General features: G+C 41.5%; 1 protein-coding gene across 2 annotated transcripts; it reads left to right on the top strand.

Annotated features, from left to right (window-relative positions):
- The first annotated feature begins 1780 nt into the window (after positions 1–1780).
- On the top strand, positions 1781–14247 carry LOC117574514 (protein obstructor-E). Of its 2 annotated transcripts, none has more exons than XM_034258374.2 (5): positions 1781–2000; positions 8753–8962; positions 9024–9212; positions 9272–9482; positions 13542–14247. In XM_034258374.2, exons 1-5 carry the CDS (start codon positions 1958–1960, stop codon positions 13594–13596), a joined length of 708 nt encoding a protein of 235 aa, XP_034114265.1. In that variant the 5' UTR covers positions 1781–1957; the 3' UTR covers positions 13597–14247. The 2 variants fall into 2 exon arrangements, with proteins under 2 accessions (XP_034114265.1, XP_034114264.1); XM_034258373.2 differs by lacking the exon at positions 13542–14247 and adding an exon at positions 9848–10134 and having other exon boundaries at positions 1782–2000.
- Positions 14248–26571: the final 12324 nt, after the last annotated feature.

Below are 26571 nucleotides of genomic sequence, written 5' to 3'. Positions count from 1 at the left end.
GCATGCAACTAGCAGCAGCGGTAGCAGCAGCAACAGCAGCAGTTATTGAAAGCGAAAGCATAACTGACAAGGTAGCTTAGTTTGTGTTTATTGTTGCTGTTGTTTTTTGCACTTCTAAAACTGGTTCGTTGTCTGGCGTTGTGGGCAGCCTCAAGTTTTCTAGAGACCACTTCAATAACACAGTACAACAAACCTGGCCAAGCCACACCAAGTCGAGCCAACCACTCTCGACTCAGTCTCTGCATGTCAGACTCAGTATCTGTGGCAGCTGTAATTGTTCTGGCCACAATATGCAGCCGACTGACTCTTGGCTCTCTGACTCTGTCTCTGTCTGTAATTTCATATTCTTCCTGCATTCCGAAACCTTGAATCACATTTCTTGCATTTAATTGCACACATTTCCAGCAATTTTTGTTATTTCACATTTTTGTTGTTGCCTTTGCCGTGGTTGTTGTACGACAACGGCGCCGTTGAGTGGCTGCCGTTGACCGCCGTGCTGGGTCAGTTTTAATAGTCGCCAACAACAACAACTGCAACTGCAACTACATGTTCAACTCGCTGGCCTACCTTTTACTTGCTGCACGCATCGACAGTTGACGGCCTGTTTTTAATGTCAGCTAGTTAAGAGAGTGAGAGAGTGTGTGTGAGAGAGAGAGAGAGAGAGAGAGAGAGAGAGAGACCGCAGGCAATGAATGCGTATTTGTTTATGTACGATGGCGGCATTATTTCAATTGCTTACATTGCCGGTCACCGGTTGACCATCACATTGCTTTTACATTAAGAAATCATGTTAATTGCATTGATTAACTTTTAATAAGTCGTCGTCGCTCGGCCAATCGAATCAAAGTAAGAGCAGCACTGTTCTAGACAGACAACGTGGCGTATGCGCAATACGATTATGTGCCTAGAGCAATTGGCACAAATCAAAAGACAAAAAAAATGCCAGCCGCATGACTCAGCCACGAGACACACAGAGTTACACACCCACAAATGCATATATGTACACTGTATGTATACAGCCAATGAGGTGAAGTTCAACTATGAATTTTGGCTTGAATTTTTTTTTTTTTTTTTGGGTAGGTAGAAAGAGCCGTGCCCTCAGGCCGGCACTTGAACGAAATCCCTCGTCATAATTAGCTTGAAGCGTCAGCAATAACACAAATTGGATGCTAGTTGTGAACCGACACACACACACACACACATACACACACCTATATATACACACACGCTCTTATTTAGCTGAACTTTCAGGCAAACATTCCATTTGCAACCCCCGCCTCAAAATGCAAAACGTAATGCCGCTGATCAATTGACGAATGGTTTGGGGCACAACAATGGTAAGATTTTTTGACGCTGGCGTCGCTGTCAACGTCGCTGCCGGGCCACAAACAGTTCGCTGCCTGCATACAAAACAAGCGCGCAACTACAGTTAAAGTGACGCGACGTTTACAATTACAATTACACGCGCACACCCAGCAAAAACGAGCGAGAGCGCTAGCGAAAGGAAAACAGTGCCAGAGAGAGACATGAATAGACGAACGAGAGAGAACGAGAGATAGAGAAAGAGACGGACTAAGTGTGTGTGAGTGTTGTACCAAAGCTGACTGCTATGAGCCTAGGCTCAGCTCAGACTGCGCTCGATACCGTTGCAGTGAACGTCGCCAGCGTCGCTGTCGGCAGCGCAGCGCGCGTCGACGGCGAACGGCGACGCCAACGTCTGTCTGGATTGTTCGCGGCTTGTGCGCGTGCGCAGCGGTATAAAAAGCTCCCGCACCAGCCACAGCCACACACAGTTCAAGTCGTCGGTCCAAGTGGTGCGCAGTCAAGTTTTGTTGTTCAAGTGCTGAACCGTTCGCCCCCCTCTCAAGATTCGGTTACGTTTCGTCGCCACAACGCTAACGCTTTAAATCGCCAAAAACACCCAACAACAACAACAACACAAATAACCGCAAAAACAATGAAGAAATTTTTAGTTGTATTTGTGGCATTATTCGGAGCCGGTATGTATTACTTGATAGTTATTTGATGATACTCAAGAGAAGCAAAGCAACGACAACAACCACAAAGACTATCGTAAAATGAAAAAAAAAAAAACAAAATATGAGAAGACAAAAACGTTTTTCCGCTTACGTAATCAGTGAGCTTGCAACTCTCTGAAGGACACTCGAAAAGCGCTCAACTACAACAGCAAACAGCAGCAGCAACAGCAACGGCAACCGCAACATAAAGAGTAACCAAAACAGCAATGTGAAAATGTGTTAAAATCGAGAGTGTTATAACATTAAGCGCTGCCTGCTTGTGCAACAAATGTGATCAACTATCACCCAGCTTGCCTGTCTGCCCCACTTTTACTTCAATAGAAGGCGGAAAAAAGGCAACATATCCAAATGCAAAGCAAAAACCATAAGCGTAATCGAGCCAGACCTCGACTGCTAGCCAGTTGTTGTGTTTGTTGTGTTGTGTGCAGCAACCCGACACGTTTACTTGCATTTTTAGTGCCCCACACACAAACACACATTCATTCGTCTATCTGTATCTATATCTATATCTATGACTGTAGATGTATCTGTATCTTTTTGGCTCGTTGCGATTTCATTACCTCATCGGGCGACGCCTTTAAGAGTACAAGAAGTTACAACAGCTTCGTCTGTCTGGTTCAGCTTCGTTGCTCTCTACTTTGATTTCACAATCAAAACTTGCTGCTGTCCACTGCTGTAGCTTTAGATCTTGTTGTATTTATTTCGATAATCCTTCAGATTTGCACACAATCCTTTTTTAACCACACATTATGACATTGGCATTGAAAGGTTTCTTGCAAAAAATAAATTACCGGCTAATTGAAAGATAACAGCGAGGGTTAGGCATAAGGAATTTTAAGTATGTCGCCACGCCCAATTACCCATTAATAAAAACTCGTTTCATCTGGGCCATCAAATGTCAGTTGCCGTCATGCTGTTGACGGTTTTGTATTTCAGATTCATTTTATTTTTTCTTTGAATTTTTGGTTTTGGTTATTCAACTCGAACTCAAATCAAAGCTCAACTAGCAAACACAAAAACAACAAAAATTTGCTAGCGCCGCTGGCTAATTGCGTGTTATGCATTTTGTTGTGTTTGGCCGCAAGGCAATTTCGCTGCTTACTTTTAATTGCCAACAATTTTAAAGTTATTAAACTTAACAACAGAGTCGACGACTGCCAGCGCATAAACATTTAATGGGCCTAAACAACGAACGAACGCACGAACGAATGCAGTCCGCATTGTCAAGTTCAAGTTGCTTGTTGTCCGTTGCCACTACTTGTATTATTATTATTGTTGCTGTCGTTTGGTACTGTTTGGCATAAATTATGCAACAGCACTTGTTCGGCTTGAATGGGAACTCAAAGGCTGGCCAAATAAGCAAACACTTGGCCCAAGTGGAGCTGGGTCCCAACAACACACACAATTGTTGCCACAAGCATGCTAATCACAGCAATAAACAATTTAAGCGTTCAAAAGATTTCCGAAAAGCGACGAAAAACACAATAAATTTCCGCATTTGGTTGCGCGTTGCGCGACTTTTTTGCTGCTGCTTCTTTCAAAATAAAAGCAAACATATAGATATATTTTCGTTTTCTGTTTTCTGTCTTTTTTGCATTGGCTGCTGTTGCTGCGGTTTAGTATCAAGCAGAAACAGCAACAGCAACAGCGGCAGCAAAAAGCGTAGCAAATACAAACAATATATGTCTGTGTATATTTTGCCATTTTGTTATTGCCACACCGCAACAATAACAACAGCAACAGCGACAGTGGCAGCAGCAAGTCACGCTTGAAAAGTTTTTATTTTGTGGCAACAAAATCAAATGAAATGGCCAACACATACAGCTGCGCGGCCTGCTATAGGTTGCATTAGCAGTCCAAAAATACATACAAGCACACACTCTTACATTTTGTTTAGCTGGGTATCTGTGCTGATTTATGGGGTCAGACAAGTCTGTGAATGTATTTGTGCATGTGTGTGTGTGTGTGGAGAACAAAACACAACTCTTAAATGCGCTGACGCTTCTCGAAAGTCAATTTGCATTCCACTTTTGGTGGCAGTGGCAACGATTTTGGCGCCTGCTCAGGCTGTCGTCGATGCGGTAAATTTGAAAATAAATCTATAACTTTTACGTCGGCTCATTGCTAAGGCATTTCAGCTAAACGGATTTATTGCTCAATGTGACGCGTCAAAAACTATTGAGGATTCAGCACGATGACGCACAACAACCAAACAACAGTGATAGTAATAGTAACAGCAACAACCAACAACCAAGAATAGGCAAACAATTCAAACGCAGATTAACCTACATACGTTGCATGCCGTCAGCAATGTGGGTAAATATTTAAATATCATTACGGTTTGGTTCTTCAGGGGTTGGCTAGCTAGCAAGCTATAAATGCGAATACGAGCCACAATATGGAAAAACTGTTTTTGGAAAAGACCAAGACAGCAACAACATTTAGCGGAAATGCTGCTAAAGAGTTGGTATTGTTATTGGTGCTGTGTAAATACCAATTCTATATGGCAAAGAGGCTATAGTCGAAGCCAAAAGTAAAATGAAATGGAATGAAATGAAACGTGCTTAAATGTCAGCAATTTTCTTGATTTATATGGCCGGGCGATGTCTTGGCTTTAGTACAGACATACCAACAATGGCAACAACTACAACAACTTCTGCAACAATAACAACAAAATTTGCCACAGGCAAATGATAGATAGTTACAAGTGCCACAGACACCTATTGTGAGTTGGCTTTGTCTAGCAAAAAAAGAAACGAAGAAAAAGCACTGTGATTGCAGCGCTTGCTGCTAACGATTATGAGCCTGAAAACAGAGCTCGCCACTGTAGATAGTTCTTAGATGGATAGATAGTCTAGCAAAGAAGTCCTAGCAGTTGACTCAAGTGTGTGTTTGTGCCTGTTTTTCATTGGAATTGGAAGCCCTTTTACGAGAAAGAAAAGAGAGAGAGAGAGTGTAAGCACTTCTAGTCCGGGGTTCAATGCGCTCGTTGTGCTGTTGATATTCAAATTTATGACTCACTGTAGCGCAGGCTGCATGACATGAAATGCAAATTTGCCATTATTTGTCATGATAGTATTTTTGCAGACACGTACATAGCTAAAAGAGACATGATATGGATATGGATATGGATCCTAGAAAGGAGACAGCATTGATGAATGATCAAGTAGTGCATATACTTAACATATCAATTACATATCACAGACATCGATACAAATTATGCTATTAAAATGTGCACCAGAGCAGCTTTTACTCTCTGGACAATTTGGAATTAATTGGCTGCAGTTTAATAAGCGCTCTGCCATGCGAACGAATATCACATATCATTTTGCATTGTTGTAAATAAATAATGCAACTGCAAATTGTTGTTCAAGTTAAATTATTAATTTATTTTTTATTTGCATCTTGACAATGTCTGTCATTTAGGTGCAACATAAATTAATTCATTTTCTCCTCGTTTTTTGCTCCTTTGCTGCGTTATGAGTCGCTTTATCAACTTTATAATTAGTGTGCGTGTGTGTGTGTGTGTGCGTATACAGTTTTGGTTAATTAAATGATTATGTTAATGGACGACCGGATGAACAGCAGTAGATAAACAGCAACAACAACAACATGAAGCTGAGTAGCAACGATGCTCATTCAACCGACAAGACCAATACAATTGGCGGTTTTACTGTTAAAATGTCAATAAAAATTTATTATTTAAATACACACACACACGCATAAATACATATTTTCACAATCACAGACACCAAGTGTATTGTTTACGCAATGTGGCAGCAAACGTTAAAAAACGTAATTAAGCGCGCAAAATTGATAGATAAAACAATTATTGCAAACAGCAAATTAAACAACATGCAACATGCAACATGCGGCAATCTGTCTAACTATAGTTGTTAATTTATGAGATTGACCATTTGACATGCGAATGCGACACAAAGCAAAAAAAAAAACCCGAGATACTAATAGATAGATCAAGGTGTGCCGGCCGGAACTGTAGCCAACACAGTCAACACTTGCGAAACATTCTCAGCTCAATCTCTGAGTGGGTTAGTAAGTAGTTTTCCCGCATGGTTTCTGGTTCAACCGGTTTCTAGAAATCACAAATACACTTCTAGTCGCTGTGTTATGTCTTTCGCTTTCATTTAGCGGCCCGCTTCTAGAACAGAATAATTAACAGTTAAAATATTCGAGATATTTGCGAATGACATCAGTTTGTTCCAAGGTTGTTTATTATGATTGTCAATTCAAGGAAATAGTCTCTTAACTAATTCAGATCACACGCTCGCTAATCGTGTGTAATATTGATCATTTTTAGTTTCTATTCGACTGGCAGAATTTATTGCGTATACGCCCCGTGTAGCCAGCGGTCAGTGGCAAACTGCACACTTCTGCTGAGAGGTAATTGTTTAGTTAACATGTGGTATTTACAGTGCGCGACAAAATACTCACACACTCACACACAAACAGAGACATACTTATGTACATAACTTAATGTAATCATCACTGTGGGCATCGACTGCAACAGCACAAGCAAACTATGTACGCTACATATGTAAGCGCATTAGTGCTGCGGTCTGCTGCTGCTGCTGCGGCTGCCAGAGTTGCCAGCCGCTGGCAATACATATTCCCATACTAATACCCTTTTAGACTCACATTCCCATTCTCATTTCCACTCGCATTGCGCTTTTTGCGCCGTTGCTTCAGTTGCTGCAACAACAAACTAAATTATTATAACTGTTGGCTTCTGCACTCACAGAGTTCGTTTTGTTTGTTAGTTGTTAAATGTTGTGGCTACGAATATGTGTGTGTGTGTGTTCAGCTTCTAAGTGCACATGAAAGTGCCTGTTTGAAATGTTTATTAGCTGACGCACCTGAGCTTTGCAGCTGAAGCAGCTGCTGCTAACAATACCAAAGATTAACTATTAAACTAACTAAAAGCTGTACTAATAATGAGATGCATTATAATTTGTGCAAATTGCAAAACAATTCAATTCGAAAAATACCAAAAATCTGAAAAACGATGCGTAATAAACAGTAAACAAATGAACACAAAACAATACCAAATATGGAGGAGCAAAAATATGCTGCTATTTTATTACATTCAATTGACTAAAATAGCTTTCAAACTGGCTCGACGAACGAAAGCCAAAATAATATTGTGTGTGTGTGGCAAATTATAGCAAAATATATATGTAAAAAATTATTATGAACTTGTTTACATATTCGTACTCGGTATAACGAGCGTGCGTCTCTATAAATAAATTCCATATAAAAACAAAGTTTTTAATTAAATTCTGCAAATTATTTCATAAACGCCGAACAGTTTTGATTTTCCTGTTCTCTGCATAACATACTCATTTTTGATATTTGATTAGTTTGCACAACATGAAAATTACATGTTGTTTATGCCCAGATTCTTTAGTACACATACATATATATTTTTTTATTTTCCATTATAAATTTTTTTTTGCACCGATGTTGTGGCTGGCAATGATGCGCGCTTAGAAGGCTGATAGGAATGGTAGAAATGGCAGAATTACAGCAATGCAGCTCACTTTTGATTGAGCATTTGAAGTGTGACCGCAGTTTTGCGGCTTTGCAATTAGATTATCACACACACAGATAGAGCGGGATTTGGGGCAGGTCGAAATCGGGGTAGGAAACTCTGTATTTTGTATTTGTTCATTTCAACAGAAATTGTTACTACGTTATACACATGGATAATTATTTGTTGGCGCTGCTGACATTTGATTTCGATTTCAAATGAAACAAAATTAAACGAAATTAAATAAAACGCATTGCATCCCAGTAAAATACCGCATTAGTTAGGTGTATAAATGCAATTTAGTTCGTTACGCTTTGTGGTTGCACTCAGCCCCCCGCTTCTCCGCACTTTGAAAGGGGGACATCTGCTCTGAAGCGAGAGAGAGAGAGAGAGAGGCAGCTATAAGTCCTTGGTGGCGCGTTTCAGGTGCTTCAACTCTGCCACAGGGTTCAGCTTCAGCAGCGGTGTAGATGTCGATATTGTTGGCTGTGGCTGTGGCGGGCGGTGACGGTGTAATTTCATCGCCAAAAAAAAAAACAGAAAAACAAAAAACAAAATCTGTGCAAAAAGTAAATGCAGTTGGCCCTGAGCTGTCAACACTCAAAAGTACATACACATATATATGGTATATTCGTGGGTATCTTGTGAATCTCAGGTCTCTCTTGAGCTGTCTGTTGAAAGTTACCAGCCAACAAGATTTATTGGCAGCCATCGTCTCAGACATTGCGACTTTTTAAAGTGAATGCCTTTTGGCCAAGATGACAAATCATTGTACACCATCCAACATGTATCGAAATAAAGAAGTACCCCCGAAAAAAAACTCGTAAATTGTATATTGAAATGCCATATGTATTGTGATGTTTGTATTCATTAAACAAACAGCCGCCCGTTGGCAATTGTTTGTGCCACGCAATTGCAACACGGCTTCGGCACTGTTACTATTTGCCTGTTTGAGTTTGAGTTATGCCCATTGGCACTGAGGGGCTTATTATGTGCCGCATTTCGCACATTTTTAGCCGCAACCCAACAACTGGGGGGCGATTTGGGTGCCCATAAATGATGCACAATTAGATCAACACATGCGTTGCAATTAATTGGAAAGTGCATTGTGATGTACGAGCTGTACTGTTGTGAATTTACTCATGTGGCCAATTTGCATTTACAGCCGTGGCCCAACAGAGCTTCAAGTGCCCCGATGACTTCGGTTTCTATCCACACGAGACGTCCTGTGACAAATATTGGAAGTGCGATAATGGCGTCTCCGAGCTGAAGACCTGCGGCAATGGTCTTGCCTTTGATGCTACGGACTCGAAATTCCTCACCGAAAACTGTGACTATCTGCACAACGTTGATTGCGGTGAACGCACAGAGTTGGGTAAGTTTCGTCAATAAATGCCACACGGTACAAATAGCTAATTGGGAAATTCATATAACAGAGGCTCCAATTGCCACGCCACACTGCGCTCGTCTGTACGGCATCTTCCCCGATGAGAACAAATGCGATGTGTTCTGGAACTGCTGGAATGGTGAACCATCCAGATATCAGTGCTCGCCCGGTCTTGCTTACGATCGTGATGCTCGCGTCTGCATGTGGGCCGATCAGGTGCCAGAGTGCAAGAACGAAGGTGAGTTTCACGCTACCCAACTTTACTCTCACTCTAACTAATTTGCAATGGCTTTGCAGAGGTTGCTAATGGCTTTGCCTGCCCTGCTGCTGGTGAGCTGGCAAATGCTGGTTCCTTCTCCCGTCACGCTCACCCCGAGGATTGCCGCAAGTACTACATCTGCTTGGAGGGTGTTGCCCGCGAGTATGGTTGCCCCATTGGTACTGTCTTCAAGATTGGCGACAGTGACGGCACTGGCAACTGCGAGGATCCCGAGGATGTTCCCGGCTGGTAAGTTTTCACTATTATTTTTAAAGAATTTTTGTTTGCACTTTGTTTTTTGCTTTGATTGCTTGGAACCGCTCATTTGAGTTTGAGTTATTGCCATGCTTGCACACAACAAAACTGAACACAGAGTTCAGAAAAACGAGAACAGTAGCGTTTATATGTTTTGGTAGCATGTTAAGAGACCCTTCTTCTACTCTGCATATGTGTAGCAACAATCATCAATCATCACTGGCACTGTCTAAATTCTTTGCACACTTTTCACACACTTCAATCTATTCACGACAAATAAAACAAACAGCACACATTTACATACATATCTCTTGGCCTATTTTCACATTTCTCTTTACCTCGTCCCTTTACAATTACAGCGAAGACTACTATGGTGATCTGGATCTGAAGAGCATCCGCAAAAGCGAGCTTCTAGCTGGATTGAACACTGAAGGTCGCACCAAGAGCGCGCCCAAAACCAAAGCTGCCACCTCATAAACATATAATAACAACAATTACTAAACAGCAACAAAAAAATACTATAACAAGATTGAGATGAAAACCAACAACAACAACAACAACATCAACAACAACTACAACAAAACTCAACAATAATATCAACTCAATTCCTTTGCCCAACTTTCCTACTCTCACATCACAAAGTCACCTAACAAGAATACTCAGCCAGCCTCAAATCAACAAAATCAAATCTAAATCATATTCTATTTCAATGCCCTGCAACTTTTCGTATTTCTATTATTTCTATGAGTCAAATTGTTGATATGAATCTCTTGGTTTCTGTTTTCCAAATTGCAAAATCTAAAGACCATGTTTAATTCAGGGCCAAATACGATTTCAAAAATAAGAAAAAGAATTAATTAATGTAATTATTTGTGCGAAAAAACAGAAAAGAACATCGAGGAGAGAGAAAAAATCTTTCGAAAAAGAAGCGTAAGAGAGATTTTTTACATTTAAGTGATCTTTGTTTATAAGCTTATAATTTTATTTTATACATAAAAAACAAAAAATATACACAAAAACCTAAAAAAAAAGCAATACTCATTTATTTGATAGGAAATATGTAGATTCCAGAACTATTTGCTCTTTATTCTATCCTCCACGAAGCTAACACTAAATGCTTTCAATCGTTATCGTCATTTCAACATCATTATTATCACTAAAATGTCTTGAACTGAAAGTAAAAGCAAACATCACCTAGGAAAAGTTGAGCCAAGTCGACGATTTAAAGCTCTATTTATGCAACTAAATGTCAAACAATTTTTGGGGCTTCACGGCTGGCAAAAGTACGCGCAGAAAATAGCAAACTCGTAAACACTCGTAAATTATTTATAAATTTGCCATTGGGGGTTTTTCGGGAGTGGGAGCATTACTGAGAATCGGGATGGGAGGACTGAGAAGGGAGGTGGAAGGAGATAGAAGAAAGAGAGAGAAGTGTGCTCTTGTGCTACTTCTTGGCTCTGACTTTTTGTCTGAAGTCGTAGAGTCTGTAAATAATAAGTAAACAGAAAACTTTGCGACGCCAGCCATATTTGTCGCAAATGAAAAGTTGGCAGCCTTTTCGACCGCCCGGGAAGTCTTTGCCAATGTTGTCGACGTCGTTGACATCTTTTGAAATGCACAAGAACTTTGTTAATTATTCATTAGATTCTATAAACAAAAACGCGATACAAAAACTTTAAATGAATTTTCAAATTATCAACACAATTGCAGGCAGAACCAAGAACTGCACAAACACATGTACGTGTGCACACACACATACATATGAATGAAAGATGGTTGTAGCACGTGGGCAGTGGTACCTTGATAATGGTAGCAGCCAAGCACTATATAGAGGAAGAGAAGGGCAGAATGTGGTCTGATGTCGCTACATCATAAAAGCCGACAAACTTTACTTTTCCTAGTTGCGCGTTGACTTTTCTATGTGCCGCTGCTGTGTGTGTGTGTGTGTGTGAGTGTGTGTGTATAGTATGTGGATACCCACACACCCACATTTTTGAAAAAGTTTTAAAACTAATTAAATAAAAATTATAAAGCTATACAAACTCAAGGCGCAGGCGTTGCACAAGTTGCCTAAGCGTCGAAAGGACATTTCCAGCTACGCTATGTAGCTGCTATGTAGTTCCTCAGTCTATGTCTATGTGTTGGTTTGGTTAAGCTTTTGCTGGCAAATGCATGAAAAGCCGCGCAAAGCAAAGGACTACAACATTTTGGAAAATTAGCACAAAGTGGTCGGCATGCACATAATTCGTACTTGGCGCTCTTGGCTGCTTGTTGCTGTTGGTCTACTTAGACTGCGGTAACAAAAACAGTTTATGTATACACAGCAACAGAGAGAGAGAGAGAGAGAGCGAAAGCGAAAGGGAAAGAGAGAGCATGATGTAAATCCTGGCAACAAACAGAGTAAACCGCTCTCTGTCATCTTTTGCTTTCACCTGTTTTGCTGCTGGTGATGTTGCTGCTACTGCTGCTTCTGCGTTTGCTGTGAGTGAGCAATCTCCAATTAAAAGTTGCTGCAAGCATCTGCAGTTGCAGCGAGTACTTTGGCCCCGTCAACTATGCAAGGAGCTGAGACGGAGGAAACTGAGGTTAGCAGATTTGATCAGAGCTAAGAATGTGAAGAGAGAGAAAGAGCGCAAACCCCAAAGCACATAAAAGTGTTTTATAAACAAAAATGATTAAACAAAGTTATACAACTGTCCATTCAACTTGCCCACTTCCCCCCTCACCATGACTCTCACTCTGACCCCGATGCAGTAGTAGCAACAATAACTGTTTGGAATAAAGATGGAAGCAGCAATGTCCTGAGGTCGACCAGGACGGTTGTTGCTGTTGCTATTGCTGCTGCTGTTGATGGATAATAACCACGCTGAGAGCTGCTAGCTGGCTATGAAAATCCTTTTAACGTTTTGACTCTAATTAATTTTAATGATATAAACGCAGCGAGCAGAACGCAGAGCAGTAAACTAAAAGCTGTAGACTACTTACGCGTCGCGTAAATATAAAACACATCATATTGTATATCTATCATACAGAGCAAGATTATATTCAGCTTCTCTGTTACCAGTTGCACAAAAAAACAACAACAACAACAACATCGAGAATAATTTCTTTTCATATTTCGTATCTTACATGCCACACATTGACTCAATGCCTTGTCATTGGGTTTTTGGCCAATTCCATTTAATTTAATTTAATAGCCTTGCGCTTTTTGTCATTTGCTGGCCTTGCCTGGCAGACCACATCGCGCATTTTGTATGAAGCTCTACAAACATACGAGTATGTCCTGCTGCTACAGCTGCCTGACAGCACGTCCACATCCTTGTCCTTATGTCCTGCTCTGCTGCTGCTTTAAAGGCAATTTGCTGTTGCCCCGCATACGCTATGTGTGTGTGTCAGTTGTGGCCCTAGCTGTTGATATTGTTGCCACTGCGGGATGCCAGGAAACAAAGAGCAGATTCTTTTAATCCTTGATGTCCTGTTGCCTTTCGCTTGCTATTCTATTCAGCCAGCCAGCTAGCCATTGCGCAAAATGCTTGTGTGGTGGTCGCCCTTTCATTAGCCCTCGCCCCACACTCCTTCTCCTCTAACAAGTTTTTAACGAAATTATTTTTAATTATGGTTTTCATAAAAATTTTCTTCTTTTGTTGATTTAGTAGCCCGCAAAGCGCAACATAGCAGAATAAAAATAGCAATCAGTATTGGGTAGCATTCCGGGTAGGAAAGTCGCACAAAAGGATCTCCTAAACAGATTGTCCTTTACGTAATTTAGACTTGATTACGAAAATGTTGTAACTATTTTGTTAGAGCTTCCTCTTTTGTTAGACAAAACATACACAACTCAAACCCAGAGAAACACGCACGTGTCAAGCAAACCGCAAGCAAAGACAAGCAAAATGCAAAACAAAATGAAAAAAGAATTTAATTAAGTAAATCAAAGTAAATTCAAAGTAAAAATCGGTACGCTTTGTTAACATTACGTATACGTACACCGAAAAAAATGAACATTTATTTTTATGCATGTATTTTTTAATATCTTGTATTTCTCGTTTATAGCGAGGATTACTATGGCGATGTAGACCTCAAAGCTTTAAAAAAACTGGGCTTTTAACAACACAAAACCAGCATACAAAAGCCATGGCAGTTGGGATTGCACACAGTCCTGAACGCATGGAGCGCGCCGATGACGACGCCGATGAGAGAGAAAGAGAGCAAAGAGCAAAGAGCGAGATGCTGAAGCTGAAAGCAGATACAGCCGCCATGCCAGCGGGTTGAAAAGGCTTGCCAACACACAAAAACACACACACACACACAGCGTTAAATATGCAACAAAGAATATTAAGAAATACTCGTATATTGTTTAACAGTTGACTTTAAAGACTGAACAAAAGATAGATACAGTGAAAAGAAAGAGAAGCCCTTCAAACATGCCGAAACGAAAACCTTCAACTAACATAAAAATGAAATCAAAGTTTAACAGCCAAAATAGAATGAGTTACCAAGACAATAGACCTTAATGCATACACATAACATATTATCAATGAAAATTCCCTTTAATTATGTAAAATAAGTGCAAACCACAAGCCCTATCCACTCGCAAAATATATTTTAAACTGGCTGTTGACAGCCGAATAGGTATTTGGCTTCGTTAGCATTTACAGAAGCCTCCGCCCCTCCCCTGAAGTCGTTCATGATATAGACCAAATTCAAAGCAGTCAGATTTAACTTATTAACCAAATGCTGAATAAAAAATAAATACATACATAAATACAACAAAGAACATAAACAGCAATAAATACAAATATATGTAATGTAATTGTAAATAAATGAAATATACGTTTTAAGTTTAATAAAATATAAATACAACTGAAAAGCAATTAAATTCAATTCTTCCTGCTAAATAGAATTAAAGTGCAATCGAATATTGTCAAAAAGCCCTTAGAAAACATTTGCATTGTTATTGGACAAAACAATGCAACAATGCATGGAGTAGTGCATGAGCATAAAACAAATATTTTAATCAGTCGAGCAACTTACTTATACTACTGCAGCTGCTAGGCTTAAGGCTCACAGATTTTGGGATTGTCAAAGACTATGTAGGTCCACATTTTATAGCCAACCCCCAACTTTTATGCACAATTTACTGTGAGCAGTGAGAACAAACAGAGCAAACCACAACACAACAGAACAGAACAGAACACAATACAGCACTGCACTGCACTGTTCGGTTCGGTTCTGTTCTAAGGCAACACGCATACGCACTGTTTGCCCAACAAATAGCAGCAAAATGCCCTAAACCAAAAAACAAGTAAATAAACAAAGTATACCAAAATCTATGTACACATACTCACGCGTACACACAAATTGATAATTATTGAAAGAAGAGAAACAGCAGTGACCTCTTGCATCCTCAGCATCTGGTTTCGTTTCAAACGCACACACGCATACGCACATATACAGACACTGCAAAATTGTAACGATGCACAAGTGTAACATTAGCCTACGAAAAGATTGAAAAGCAGCAGACGATGCCAACAGCGACGACATCGAGTAAATGTTGCATGCAGCACGAGCGTACAACAATGCAGCCTCTGCTATGTTATCTATGCTTCTGCGTGTGTGAGTTTTGTGTCTGTGTTTGAGTGTGTGTGCATACTTATACACAAAAGAGACATGCTGTTGCATGTTAATTGAAATCAATAAGTGAAGCAGCCCGGGGGAGGGAGAAGAGGAAGGAGTGGCAAACCAACGACTCGCCTAGGACACACACACACACACAGACATTAGTGTGTTGTGTCCCTTCGATGTGTGTGACAGTGGCTATAATGGCAGCCAGACAGCAGCAGGAGCAACATCACAATGGTTAGTTATCGAAGTCAATGTGGTAAAGTAAATTATTTGCACAACGGCTAATGACAACAGCAACAGCAAATACAACAACAACAACAACAACAATAGGAGGAGCAGCAGCAGCCAATGGCAAGTGAAAAACCTAGAGCAATAAAGGCCTTTGGTCAACACACTCGCATACGCATATCCTTTTCCATCGTGGTCCGTATTTATTATTTTGACAGGCGACAGTTTCTTACAATTTTCCTATCGCCAGCTGTGGTACAGACTTACTTTACTCGTATACATACTATATACTTGACTTGACCTGGCCAAATGTAAATTATTCATTGTTATTTTTAGAAATTTTTACCTAAAACTAACTTGGCCTGGCCCTGGCAACAACACACCAAACGAAACACTAGCAATTACCGTGGCTCTGGCTTCGTTTCTCGTTTCTCGAACGGCAGCAACATCAAAGGCAACAGCAAGTGCCGCAATGCAGTCGCATGTAGTTTCTACTGCAAATGGCTCGTGTAACGTGCAAAAACTGCAATTGCAACAACAACAACAACAGCAGCAACACACACTCGGAAGCTAAAGGAAATTATGCTTGCAATAACATTTACATGCTTGGACGAGTGTGTGTCGGTGTGTATGTCTGTGTGTGCCAAATTTATACACCAATTGCCAGCAGCAGGGTCAAATTTTCATTTCAGCACAATGTGCGGCATTTTAGCATCAAAAACAAACAAGAAGCGAGGAAAAAAGATTGCAGATAGCAATCACTTTAATAGGTTTCATAGATTTAATTGATATTCATTTATGCTATGATATACTATATTTATTTATGCTGTTAGTTGATTTAGCTGTTGTGGGGATTAAAGCTGAAGGCTTTGCTTATCATTGCCTCGTCAGGCAGGCAAGTGATTCGAAGACACTTGAGAGTGATGACGCCTCTTTGCAATAAAAATTGGCCTCTGCTTGGCCATTGTTAAAGGAGGCCACTAATGCGCTGCAATTGGCAAGAGCCTTGCGTATACATAAGTGGCACGAGCAGCAGCTGTAAAAAGAGAGCAAAAAAAAAAAAAAAAACTTGTATTCAACTTGCATGGCTGCTGCTGGGTACTGCTGAATGCTGTCAGCTTTGGCCAAATGCAATGACAATGTTCAGTACTCAGTACTCGGTATTCAGTGTTCGGTGTTCAGTGCTCAGCGTTGGCTGTTCGATGTGCTCCACGATGATGATGATGATCACAAAAAGAACAGCAGCAATAGCAGCAGCAATGACAAAGCGCGGCCAGTCATTGCTTATTTTTATTTGCTTGGCCAGGACTAATGCCCAACACCAGAAGCAGCAGTAGCAGCAGCAGCAGATGATTCAAGTACCAATGCACTCTAACGCCCTTATCCCTTATCCTTGTAACGACTTTGCTCCGGCTCGGTCGCTGCTGACGTTGCTGCTGCTGCTTCTGGTGCGCTTTTGCGGTTGACCGCATTTACTGCGAAAAGAAAAAATCTGTTGCTGCCAAAGTACGTCCACTCTCCGAGCTGCTGTCCTGCCAGCTATTGGCCATTGGCTGTTCACTGTTGCCTGCTGGCTGCTTGCCGGTGCTGCTCTTGACCGAGTGGAGCTATAAATATCTGCGATAGCGAAATGCAATTACGTGGCAACAATGAATACAGCAGCAGCGATTGCTCGCTTGGTCGCCGTTGTTAGTCTCCTTCTCATTCCCGATGCCCGTTGCCCGACGCTCGATTCCCAGTTCCCTACCAGTAGTAGTAACTGGCCCACATCCGGCAATTGACAATGATGATGTGTACGTAGTTTTTTGTCTTCGCTGCCCCAAAGAACGAGGACAGTCGCAGTGGCCAACTCTGAGTACTCGGAGTACAGTGGCATTTCTCAGCTATACAACATTGCTGCATTGTTCAACAACGGCATCTCAAGCAACGCTGTTTCGCGGCAGCTACTCTATTGGCTACATTTTGGTAAATTTATGTGCTTCTTATAGAGAGTTCAATGGTAACCATCATAAAATATTGAAAATGACAAGTGGGGCCTTAGTTGGGGGAATGTGAAATGGATAATGACAAAAGCGGGAATTCAAAATGCCAAGACGAAAGAATAAACGCAGAAACATTCCACAGTTCGTTGTACAAATTAATAGCAACAAAAAGGGATCAAAGATTGCATAAAACTTTTGGTTTTTGGTGTTAATCAGATATGCTAATAATGCTTAAAGATATATATTTATCGTAGAAAGATTAAAATCATCGAGTGTAGTTATTTTAATCGACCTAGGGGGAGTTAATATCGTATATTAGATCTAGAGAATGTGCAAAGCGTAGCGCACAAGGGCAAACAATGGCGCACAAAGTAATTGCCAATGGAATCGCCTGTCCTCCCTTTTTTCTCCACTTGCTGGCAAATAACAAAAGTCTGTTGGCATTTCCACGCTTTGCTATTAACTCAGCGCATACCAAAAATAGTATATAAGCTCCCAGCGTGGACGCATTCCATTTGGGGCGGAGTCCAACCCCATCCACATCGAAACTATGACCATAAAAAGGCAATTTTTCTAGTTGTCAACGGCAATAACGCGGCTTAAATTACGGGTCCAGCTAACGGATGCCGATTGGTTGACAGTTAACACCCCAGGAGCATAATTACAACTCGGTCCTCCACTCGCCAGTCGAAGCAATTCTAAGTCATTTGAAAACAATTTTGATTATATTTTTTCCAAACGATTTCACAAATCCGTTTTATGTTAAAACCTACACACACAGAAGAAGAAAAAAACGAGAAATGAAAATGCGATTTTGCGTATGGGTAGTTAACAACATGCCCCATAATAATAACATACATTTGCCCAATTCCTCCAAATCTCCCACTGCTGCTCGACTCTCCCGCCCAGTGCCCGACGAAATGTTGCTGTAAACGACCTTAAAAAACCGAAGGCATCAGCAACGGAGAGGCGGGCGAAGGGAAAAACAAACAAAACTGCCTGCACATACATACATAGTATAAAATCAGAAGCTGCTTCTATTGTCGGTTGTCGTTGCTGTTGTTGTTTTTGTTGTTGCTGTTGCTGCTGAAGCAAATTGCAAATAACAAGCAAAAGTTCACAGGATCGAGCAAAAAATGTGCGTAGCATTAGCCGTAGTCGACTTGATTTTGATCGCTTCAATGAACATTAATACACTGCCAGAACAGGCAGCCAGGCAGTACGGCAGTCAGCCAGGCAGGCAGGCAGGCAGTCAGAGGGGAAAGGGGCAGGGGTAATGGAGCGATGGCCGGGGCAAGCTGCTTAAGTAGATGCCTGTTTACATGCATATTTATATTTAACTTTGGCAGAAATAACAGCAACAAGAACAAGCACAACAAAAACAACAACAACACTACAACTACAGAGCACAACCTTGCATAGTTAGTCTGGCCATACAGGCTGCCATTTTAATATGCCCTGGGGCAACATTCGAATCGCAGGGTCGATACAACTTACATGCAATACGAATAAAGCAATAAATTCATATTAAGTATACGCAGTGCAGAACAATTTAATATCCGTAAAAGTTAAATTAAATATTGTAATGATTTGCAAACTATTGAGTATCTTGTAGTCGTGCACTCCCCGTAATTGTTGCATTGCTTCGTGTTTTGTTTTTTTCTTTTTTTGGTTTTGCCTTTGCCTCTCGTTTGCCTGGTAAATGAAGCCTACTTATAGGGGATCTTAAATTGGCAGTGTGTAAACACTATGTGCGTACGTTCGTCTCTGCCTGGGTGGGTGCTTCTGTGTCTTTGTGTGTGTGTGTGTTTCGGCTACTATATACGGCGCTTATTTCCGGCGTGGCATATCTCGTTTTAGATGCGTGCCACGGCAATCTCTTTGTGGTACTGTTGTATTTTGGGCTACGCGTTTCGCGTTTTCCTGTCATAAATGTTGCTGAACCTTTGTTATGTTTCCGTTTTACTTTTATTTTAATAATTCATATAGCATTTATGGCATGCACACAGATACTTTTATTTATACCCTCCGCCCACTTACTCACCAACAACCTGTTCCGGCGTCAGCACCTGTAACTGCCTCGTCCTTCTCGTCTCTCCTGCCGCCCTCTTCACTCACTCTCTTACCCATTGTGCACATCATAAATCTCATTTTTCCGCTTCCGTTGGCTGTCCATTTGCCCATCGCCTTCTCGTCTCTCGTTAGCCTTCAAATCCAAAAAAAAAAAAAAATTCGAAACTCATTTTAATTAAATAGCTGTTATTGTAATACAGATCTGATGCACCTTCATTGGCATTTTATTATTGTGCTGGATATTGGCAACAAGTGCAAAGCTGTTGCCAAATTAACTCCTCATCCGTTAAAGCATTTTCAAATTACACAAGTCCCACTCACAAAAAGTCCCACACTTGATTTCCTCTCTCAACTCTTATACGCAACAGCGCTTCCATTCAGCGCACTGCTAAAGAGTAAATTTCCCTCAAGCGTGACTCGCATTGGAATTGCGAGTGCTCAACTCTCGCCATCTGCCGCTCTCGGCAATGTTTGTGTGGTACTTTTACTCTTAGTAGTGGATTACAAGACGTTGTTGTTGCTTTGCCCGCTGGCATCGTTTGTGGCCTACAATTGTTTGAGATTTTGACTTTTTAGTGAGTGGGAATTTTCACAACGCCCCCGACAAATGGGTCGTCGGGCAGCAGCCAGGTGTGCCGCAGCCCCAACACACTGCCTGCGATTTTAAAATATCTTGGCGCTCATTACGACGGCACTCACACTCACACAGACACACGCATAAGCGAATAGAGCTGGCCACAAAGCTGCCAGCTGATAGGCGGAGGCAGCTAAACGATGCCATTTCCGCTAACTGCTCAATGGAATGTGCGCGCACACACACACACACACACACACACACACAGTCCACTCAAACCAAATATGCGTTATAAAAGCAGAATAATAGCTTAAAAATAATAATTGTTTGACAGTTGAAGAAACAATTAAGCATATCGTTTATTTACTTAGAGCGTCACATTCCTTTTGCCCTCAACCCCGTGTTATTTATATATATTGTATATAATTATTGTAAGACTTGCTTATCGATTGAAAAACACTTTTTAGTTCATCCATTAAATCGCAAATAAAAGAGGGTATCTCGCTGGGTACAATTTATCATTCATGGCTGTCGTATTTAGCGGTATTTGCATTTTTTAATTGGCCCTATTTGCTTTTAAACATGACCGATGTGTAATGATGGTCATGTCTATTTTTGGATTTGATTTTTACTTTGTTGTATATATGTATTCCTACTTAGCGACCTTTGGGCGCCCAGCAGATGACAAGTGGATTCGTGGACAGGTGGCACATCGAACAAACGGTCAGAGGGAAAGAACACAATCCCGAACAATTCAAGCGCAACAAAAGAGCAATACAATAAATGATAGGCGCAAGCGATGGTGATGGTAGTATAGGAACAAGAACAAAAAGTTATGACACACCTACAGCATTTAATCTGAGGGCGACGTCAACTGCTGCAAAAGCAGGAAGCAGCAGCAGCAGGAGCAGAAGCAGAAGCAGGAGTCGTCGAGTCCAGTGAGTGATAACCATCAATCAAGCCTGTTGGCTGAAAGGGAGGCGTTACTCGTTGGACGCTGGCTTTTGCCTAAGACCAGACATGACATGGAGTTCATTTCAATCATTAGCGTGCCGAGTCGAGTCGAGTCGAGTTGGGCAGCCCCTGTTGATGCTGTCAAATTAATAAAGAGCCCACGGGCAGCATGCGAATATGGGAATGGGCACTCGAGGCATTGTGACAATGGCAGGATTCGCAGTGCTCCCATGTGCCACAGCCCATGCACTTTGGAGCAGCGCAGCGCAATGTTGCTCATAACGCCCATAAAAAATTTGTCATCATTAGCCGACGACGGCCAGTTGACGGAATGAAAGTGGGGGCGGATGGCCATCGTGTGTCATTGAACAAAGGAGCGAACTTATCTATCACCGTAGGTATGTCTAAAATGTGTGTGTGTGTGTGTGTGTGTGAGAGAGAGAGAGATGGAGAAAGAGCGAGCGAGAGCGAAAGAGTCTTTAAAAGATTGTGCGGCAGTTGCCTTTGCCGCCTGCGTGTATTTGTCAAAAGCTTAAAGCGTTAAATTGATTGATTATGTGCCACTGTGTGAGTGTATGTGTGTGTCTGTGCGTGGGTTTAGAGAGGGTGTAAGTGTGTGTGTTTTGGGGCATTTAAGAGGGTCAGTTAGACTGTGGTTAAGGCTCAAAAGCGCACGTTGGCAGCGTCTTTAAGTCTTAAAGCTGCCCATTAAGGTTATTAAAAATTTGCCCTTTTGTTTGTATTGCTTGGCAGCCGGTGCCACAGTATCTGCGTATGTGTGTGGGTGCTTATGTGTGTATATGGATTGTTATTAGAAACGTAATGGATTGCGAATATTAATTTCTTTGCATGACGAAAGGAATCAGCAAAGAACAATGCGTTTAATCTTTATTGACACGCAGCACAAAGCAGAGCAAACCGAAAGAGATGGCAAGACACTGTGTGTGTGTGAGAGAGCGAAGGAACCGAGTAGCACCAAAAATGATAACCGGAAACCATTAAAGGAAGTCTCAATACAATGGCAACAACAACTGACGCACACACATGCGAATTCAAAGCGCTTTTACAATAGCGTCAGGCGGCAACGTCTGTGGCAAAGAGCTTCTCGCATCAGCAGGCTTCCTTCCTTTTTCTATTTCCCTCTCTCCTCTCTCTCTCTCTCTCTCTTTCTCTCTGTGTAGTCGTGCGTGTGTGCATGTGTTTTGTTGGCCCTGCATTGCAGCGTCAATATTGTAATTTTTATTCCTCTTTCATGCCCCAAGCTTGAGCAAGCGACAACGCCTATGCAAAAGGACGAAGACAAGTCAAGACGAGTCAAGCTGAACGATAGATTTCCATTGAATAGAGTCAAGTTGGGGCGTGGCATCCGCCCCACGTACATAGGTATGTGCAGGTGCCGACAAAGTCAAAGCCGCATACGCACATTGGAATCCGGATAATGTTTTATCCCAAGCCACCTTTAAGATTACCGCACTAGGCTTGCAGTTTGTGCTGGGCAAACAGTCGCTAAATGCGGAAGTCAAGCAGCTCGAACAGCAACAACAACAACAACAACAACCACAGCAACAGCAGCAGGAGGTAAGCTCAGGACTAAGGCCAAACAATTGACTTGATATGCACTAGAACTATATATACATTCATGTGTTGTACGCACACACTCACATATGTGAGATATTTTCAATTGATTACACATCAAATGCAGTGACATACACTTTATTGATATTAATAAACACATACACACGCACATACCTATGTAAGTGTGAGTGTGTTCACACATATTCTTGTGCTTGCAGAGTTTGCCTTGCATTTTTTACGTGCCGCAACGAAAAATGTTTGAGCATATTATACAAAGCATAATGCCAGCTGTGATACACACTCGCACACACACACACACACACGCATAAGTGCTTACATATAGAATGGCGCTATATGAAATTCCATTGCATTTTATGGGCCGAACACGGAGAAGCAAAGAGGAGTGAGTGAGCGAGCGAGCGACACAACACAATGGCAGGCACTAAAAACCTGCGGCAACACCATTGTGCGGCATAAACAAAAGATGCAGTATGGCGACTAAAAGGAAGAGGACTGAGGCGTAGCATCGGTCAGAATAACAAAACACTACAGACACAAAAAAAGCCTGAAAGAAAAAAGAAAGAAACTCCCCAAAAACCCATTGGAGCGTGCAAAAAGGTGAGTGAGTCTAAGCGAACCCAACCGAACCGAGCTGAAGAGAAGAACTTGAACGAAGCCAAGACAGAACCCAGCACTCTGTGTGAGGAATTGGCCTTTAGGAATGTGGCAAAGTGAAATTTATAGCTTGGAAATTAATAATGATGAGCTTCACAATGAAGTAGCTGTAGAAATAAAGTGATGTGTGTGGGCCGAAGGGCTCTACTAAATAATAAAGCGCATTCAATGTGTGTCAACGATGCGTATACGTATTCAACTTTTATGAATTGTCTAGAGCATTTAACGCATATTATGTCTAATCGTTATATTATAGTCATAATTACAACATTTTTGATTGAGTTCATTCCAAAGTTGTGTGTGTTTTTAATTTCATCAGGGTTTAAAACCCTATGCGAGATATAAATGCTATCGCCTCTATAAAGCATACATTAATTGTGCTGCTCATTAAAAGAGTTTTGTGCCATTTCTGGTTTCTTCTTCTGGGCATAACATAAAATTTATCGCACATGCACATAAAATTTTAATTTATATTTGGAATTACCTCCCTTTCCACCCGCCCTTTATCGCACTTCCGTTTCAATCCCCTCTACATTTCTTACTGCTTTTTGTGGCGAGCAACAATTAAAATAGCTGCATCCAAGCCATATTTTAATGCACATTTTAAAAATGCATCGCGTCGACGCTTGGTTAATGTAATAATAACTATTTTAACGTTATAATAATGCAGTCATAATTAAGTGCATTGTTATTCCTTGCGCTGCGTTTAATAAAATCAACAGTCGAAATGAACAGCAACAACGATCAACGACTTTGCTCTCGGCTGTTCTAAAGCCGCATCTCGTAATTTATTAATAGTTCTTTTGTTTTTTAATAATACTTAATTACAATTGCGTATTATACATTTATCGCATTACGTGACATACAATTTAAGTACGATTTTCTAAATAAAATACACATAATAATGGGAAAATCAAAAGTATCAGCTTTTAAATTGCAGCAAATTAAGAAATTATCACAAGAGATTATGGTTCCTTTAGTTGTCCTTGTATGTCGAATCCATATTGCTTGAAGGCCATGAGACAAAGGACAACTGCATTGCAATAATTCCCATTATAATTACACTTTTCAGCAATTATCAACGGCAACAAAAATTAAGTTTTCCACAACAAAGAAATATGTTATAAAAGGATTCTCTGCCTTTCGGGTAAACAGTAAACAGTCAACCATCAACATGAAGCCTTCGAGGAGATTTCAAGAGATCGCAGAAACCATTAACTATTATTCAGGATCTTTGGGAATTCCCATTTTGACGCCTCGCCTAATAATCAACTATCGTTTGGGTATTACAGGCTTCGCCGTCTTAACCTATGCCACATTTAGCGTTTTGTGGATTATCAATAGAGCTGATGAGAGTTGGACAGAGTGCTTGAAGGCCACCATGATGATGGGTGGCATGGTCAGCGGAGGCGCTGAGGTGCTCACAATGGTGCTAAAGCAGTCGGGTATTTGGCGTCTATTGCACAATACGCGTTTGGTCTTTGAGGATTACGAGGAGCGTACCACAAACTATCTACACACTCTCAATGTGGGAATCGATCGATTGGTTTATATACTGAAATGGATTCGCAATGGTTACTTGGTTTCATTCACATTAATGAGCTGTATGCCAATCATATTTCTCATCTACGATGGCAGCCGCATCACAGTTGTTGCTTACGAGATTCCCGGTATGCCTCTGGACACTAATCTTGGCTTTATTCTCACAAATCTGTTGCAAATGCTGTCAATGGTTATTGCTGGCGTCGGATCTTGTGTCGGGGATATGCTTGGCATTCTTTTCTTAACTCAGATACTCACTTTCGCCGACATTTTGGTGATCAAAGTCAATCACTTGAATGAAGCACTGGCGCTCAGAGCGGAAGCTAGAGTCACCACTAAAGTTGGAGCGCCATATGAACAATACGATGAACTCCAAAGACAGCTGGTTGAGACAATCAAATGGCATCAGTTATTTACAGAGTAAGTCAGTTTGTCAAGTTAGTTAACTTATTTAATTGCTGTACAATTTTTGTAGCTATTGCCAACTGGTTGACGACACATATCACATCTTAATTACTGGTCAGGTCCTCGCTTCGGCCTTCTCAATGCTGAGCACATTTTGCGTTAATCTCAGTGAATTTGATTTGATAGGTGCCATCTATTTTTTGGTCAGCACCTACAAAATGGCACTCTACTGCCTTGTGGGCACTAAAATTGAATACGCTGTGAGTTGCTCTCGACTTCAACTCCAAACTGTTTGTGTTTGCTTGGCAAACGAAACACGCTAATTCGATTTGGCTCCTTTTTGCAGTATGATCAGGTTTATGAGAGCATCTGTGGCATTAGTTGGGATGAAATGAACGGGTCGCAGCGCAAAATGTTTGCGTTGATGCTGAAGAAGGCGCAGAGCTCCGAAACGATTCTAATGCTCGGCATTCTGCCGTTGAGCGTACGAACAGCACTGCAGGCAAGTTTTTGGCCCCAGCACCTGGCGAACAACGCACACACACACATACAGCGTCTAATGCAATTTGTTTGCAGATAACAAAACTCATTTACAGCCTGTCCATGATGATGATGCGAAATCGCAACTAGGCAGCACCAGCAGCAACAGCACACCGGCTTTTGCGAGGAGATCACAGCACTTTATATCAAGTGCAGCAGTGGCAGGCAGGCAAGAGGCACCTTCTGCTGGTGCTGCTGCTGCACGATGCAATACATTTTATAATGCTTGTTTTGAATCATATTCAACTTGAATGCGAAACTCTGGTGAGTCGAGAGGAGCAGAGGATGAGACGCGTCTGCGTCGCTTGCTTGCAAATAAAATAAATTAGTTGCAGTTGAAAGGTGGCTCAGACGCAAAAGTCAACACGCGATGTCGTCGACACCGCAAACAAACGCCAGCTGTTGGGCACAGATAAAATGGCAGGCAAACAACCGGGGGACCAAAATGTAAAAGACCGACCTACAGACCTCCTTCCTAGACGGGTAAATGGTTAGAAAGAAGGAGGTGCTTCAGCTCTCTCTCTCTCTCTTTCTGTCTATCTCTTTCTTTCACGCTGGCAAATCAGCTGCCAACGCTGCGCAGCTAACTGGCAAATATTAAAATGCGAATTTTTATACTCGCTGACTTTTGCGCGTTGCCTTTGCCACCGCCTTCTTCTTGTGTCTGCCCTTCCTACACACTCCTCAGCATTTTGAGCATAATTCTCGCTATGAAAACAGGCGAGCAGTGGCTTCTGGCTTCCAGTTTTGCTGCCTCCTGGCAGCGTATCCTTTTCGCCAGCATTTTCTTTGCGGCGTGCGCACATAAATTAGCTGCCAAGCTAAGAAATGGCTCTGGGCAGCAAAGGTTCTACCCATTGTTGCCAGTTGGTGTGTCTCGGTGATATAGCCACCAGCAGCCGCTTCGCGA

The sequence above is a fragment of the Drosophila albomicans genome, chromosome 2R (assembly GCF_009650485.2).
Source record: "Drosophila albomicans strain 15112-1751.03 chromosome 2R, ASM965048v2, whole genome shotgun sequence".
In the NCBI taxonomy this organism is placed as follows: domain Eukaryota; kingdom Metazoa; phylum Arthropoda; class Insecta; order Diptera; family Drosophilidae; genus Drosophila; species Drosophila albomicans.
This window is presented reverse-complemented; position numbering and strand designations above follow the sequence as displayed.

Bases quoted from the DNA above. Each gene is read 5' to 3' on its own strand.
- LOC117574514 (XM_034258373.2), top strand. From the start codon at position 1,958: ATGAAGAAATTTTTAGTTGTATTTGTGGCATTATTCGGAGCCG. The intron at 8,963-9,023 runs GTAAGTTTCGTC...TTCATATAACAG, and splicing joins CGGTGAACGCACAGAGTTGG to AGGCTCCAATTGCCACGCCA. The intron at 9,213-9,271 runs GTGAGTTTCACG...ATGGCTTTGCAG, and splicing joins GCCAGAGTGCAAGAACGAAG to AGGTTGCTAATGGCTTTGCC.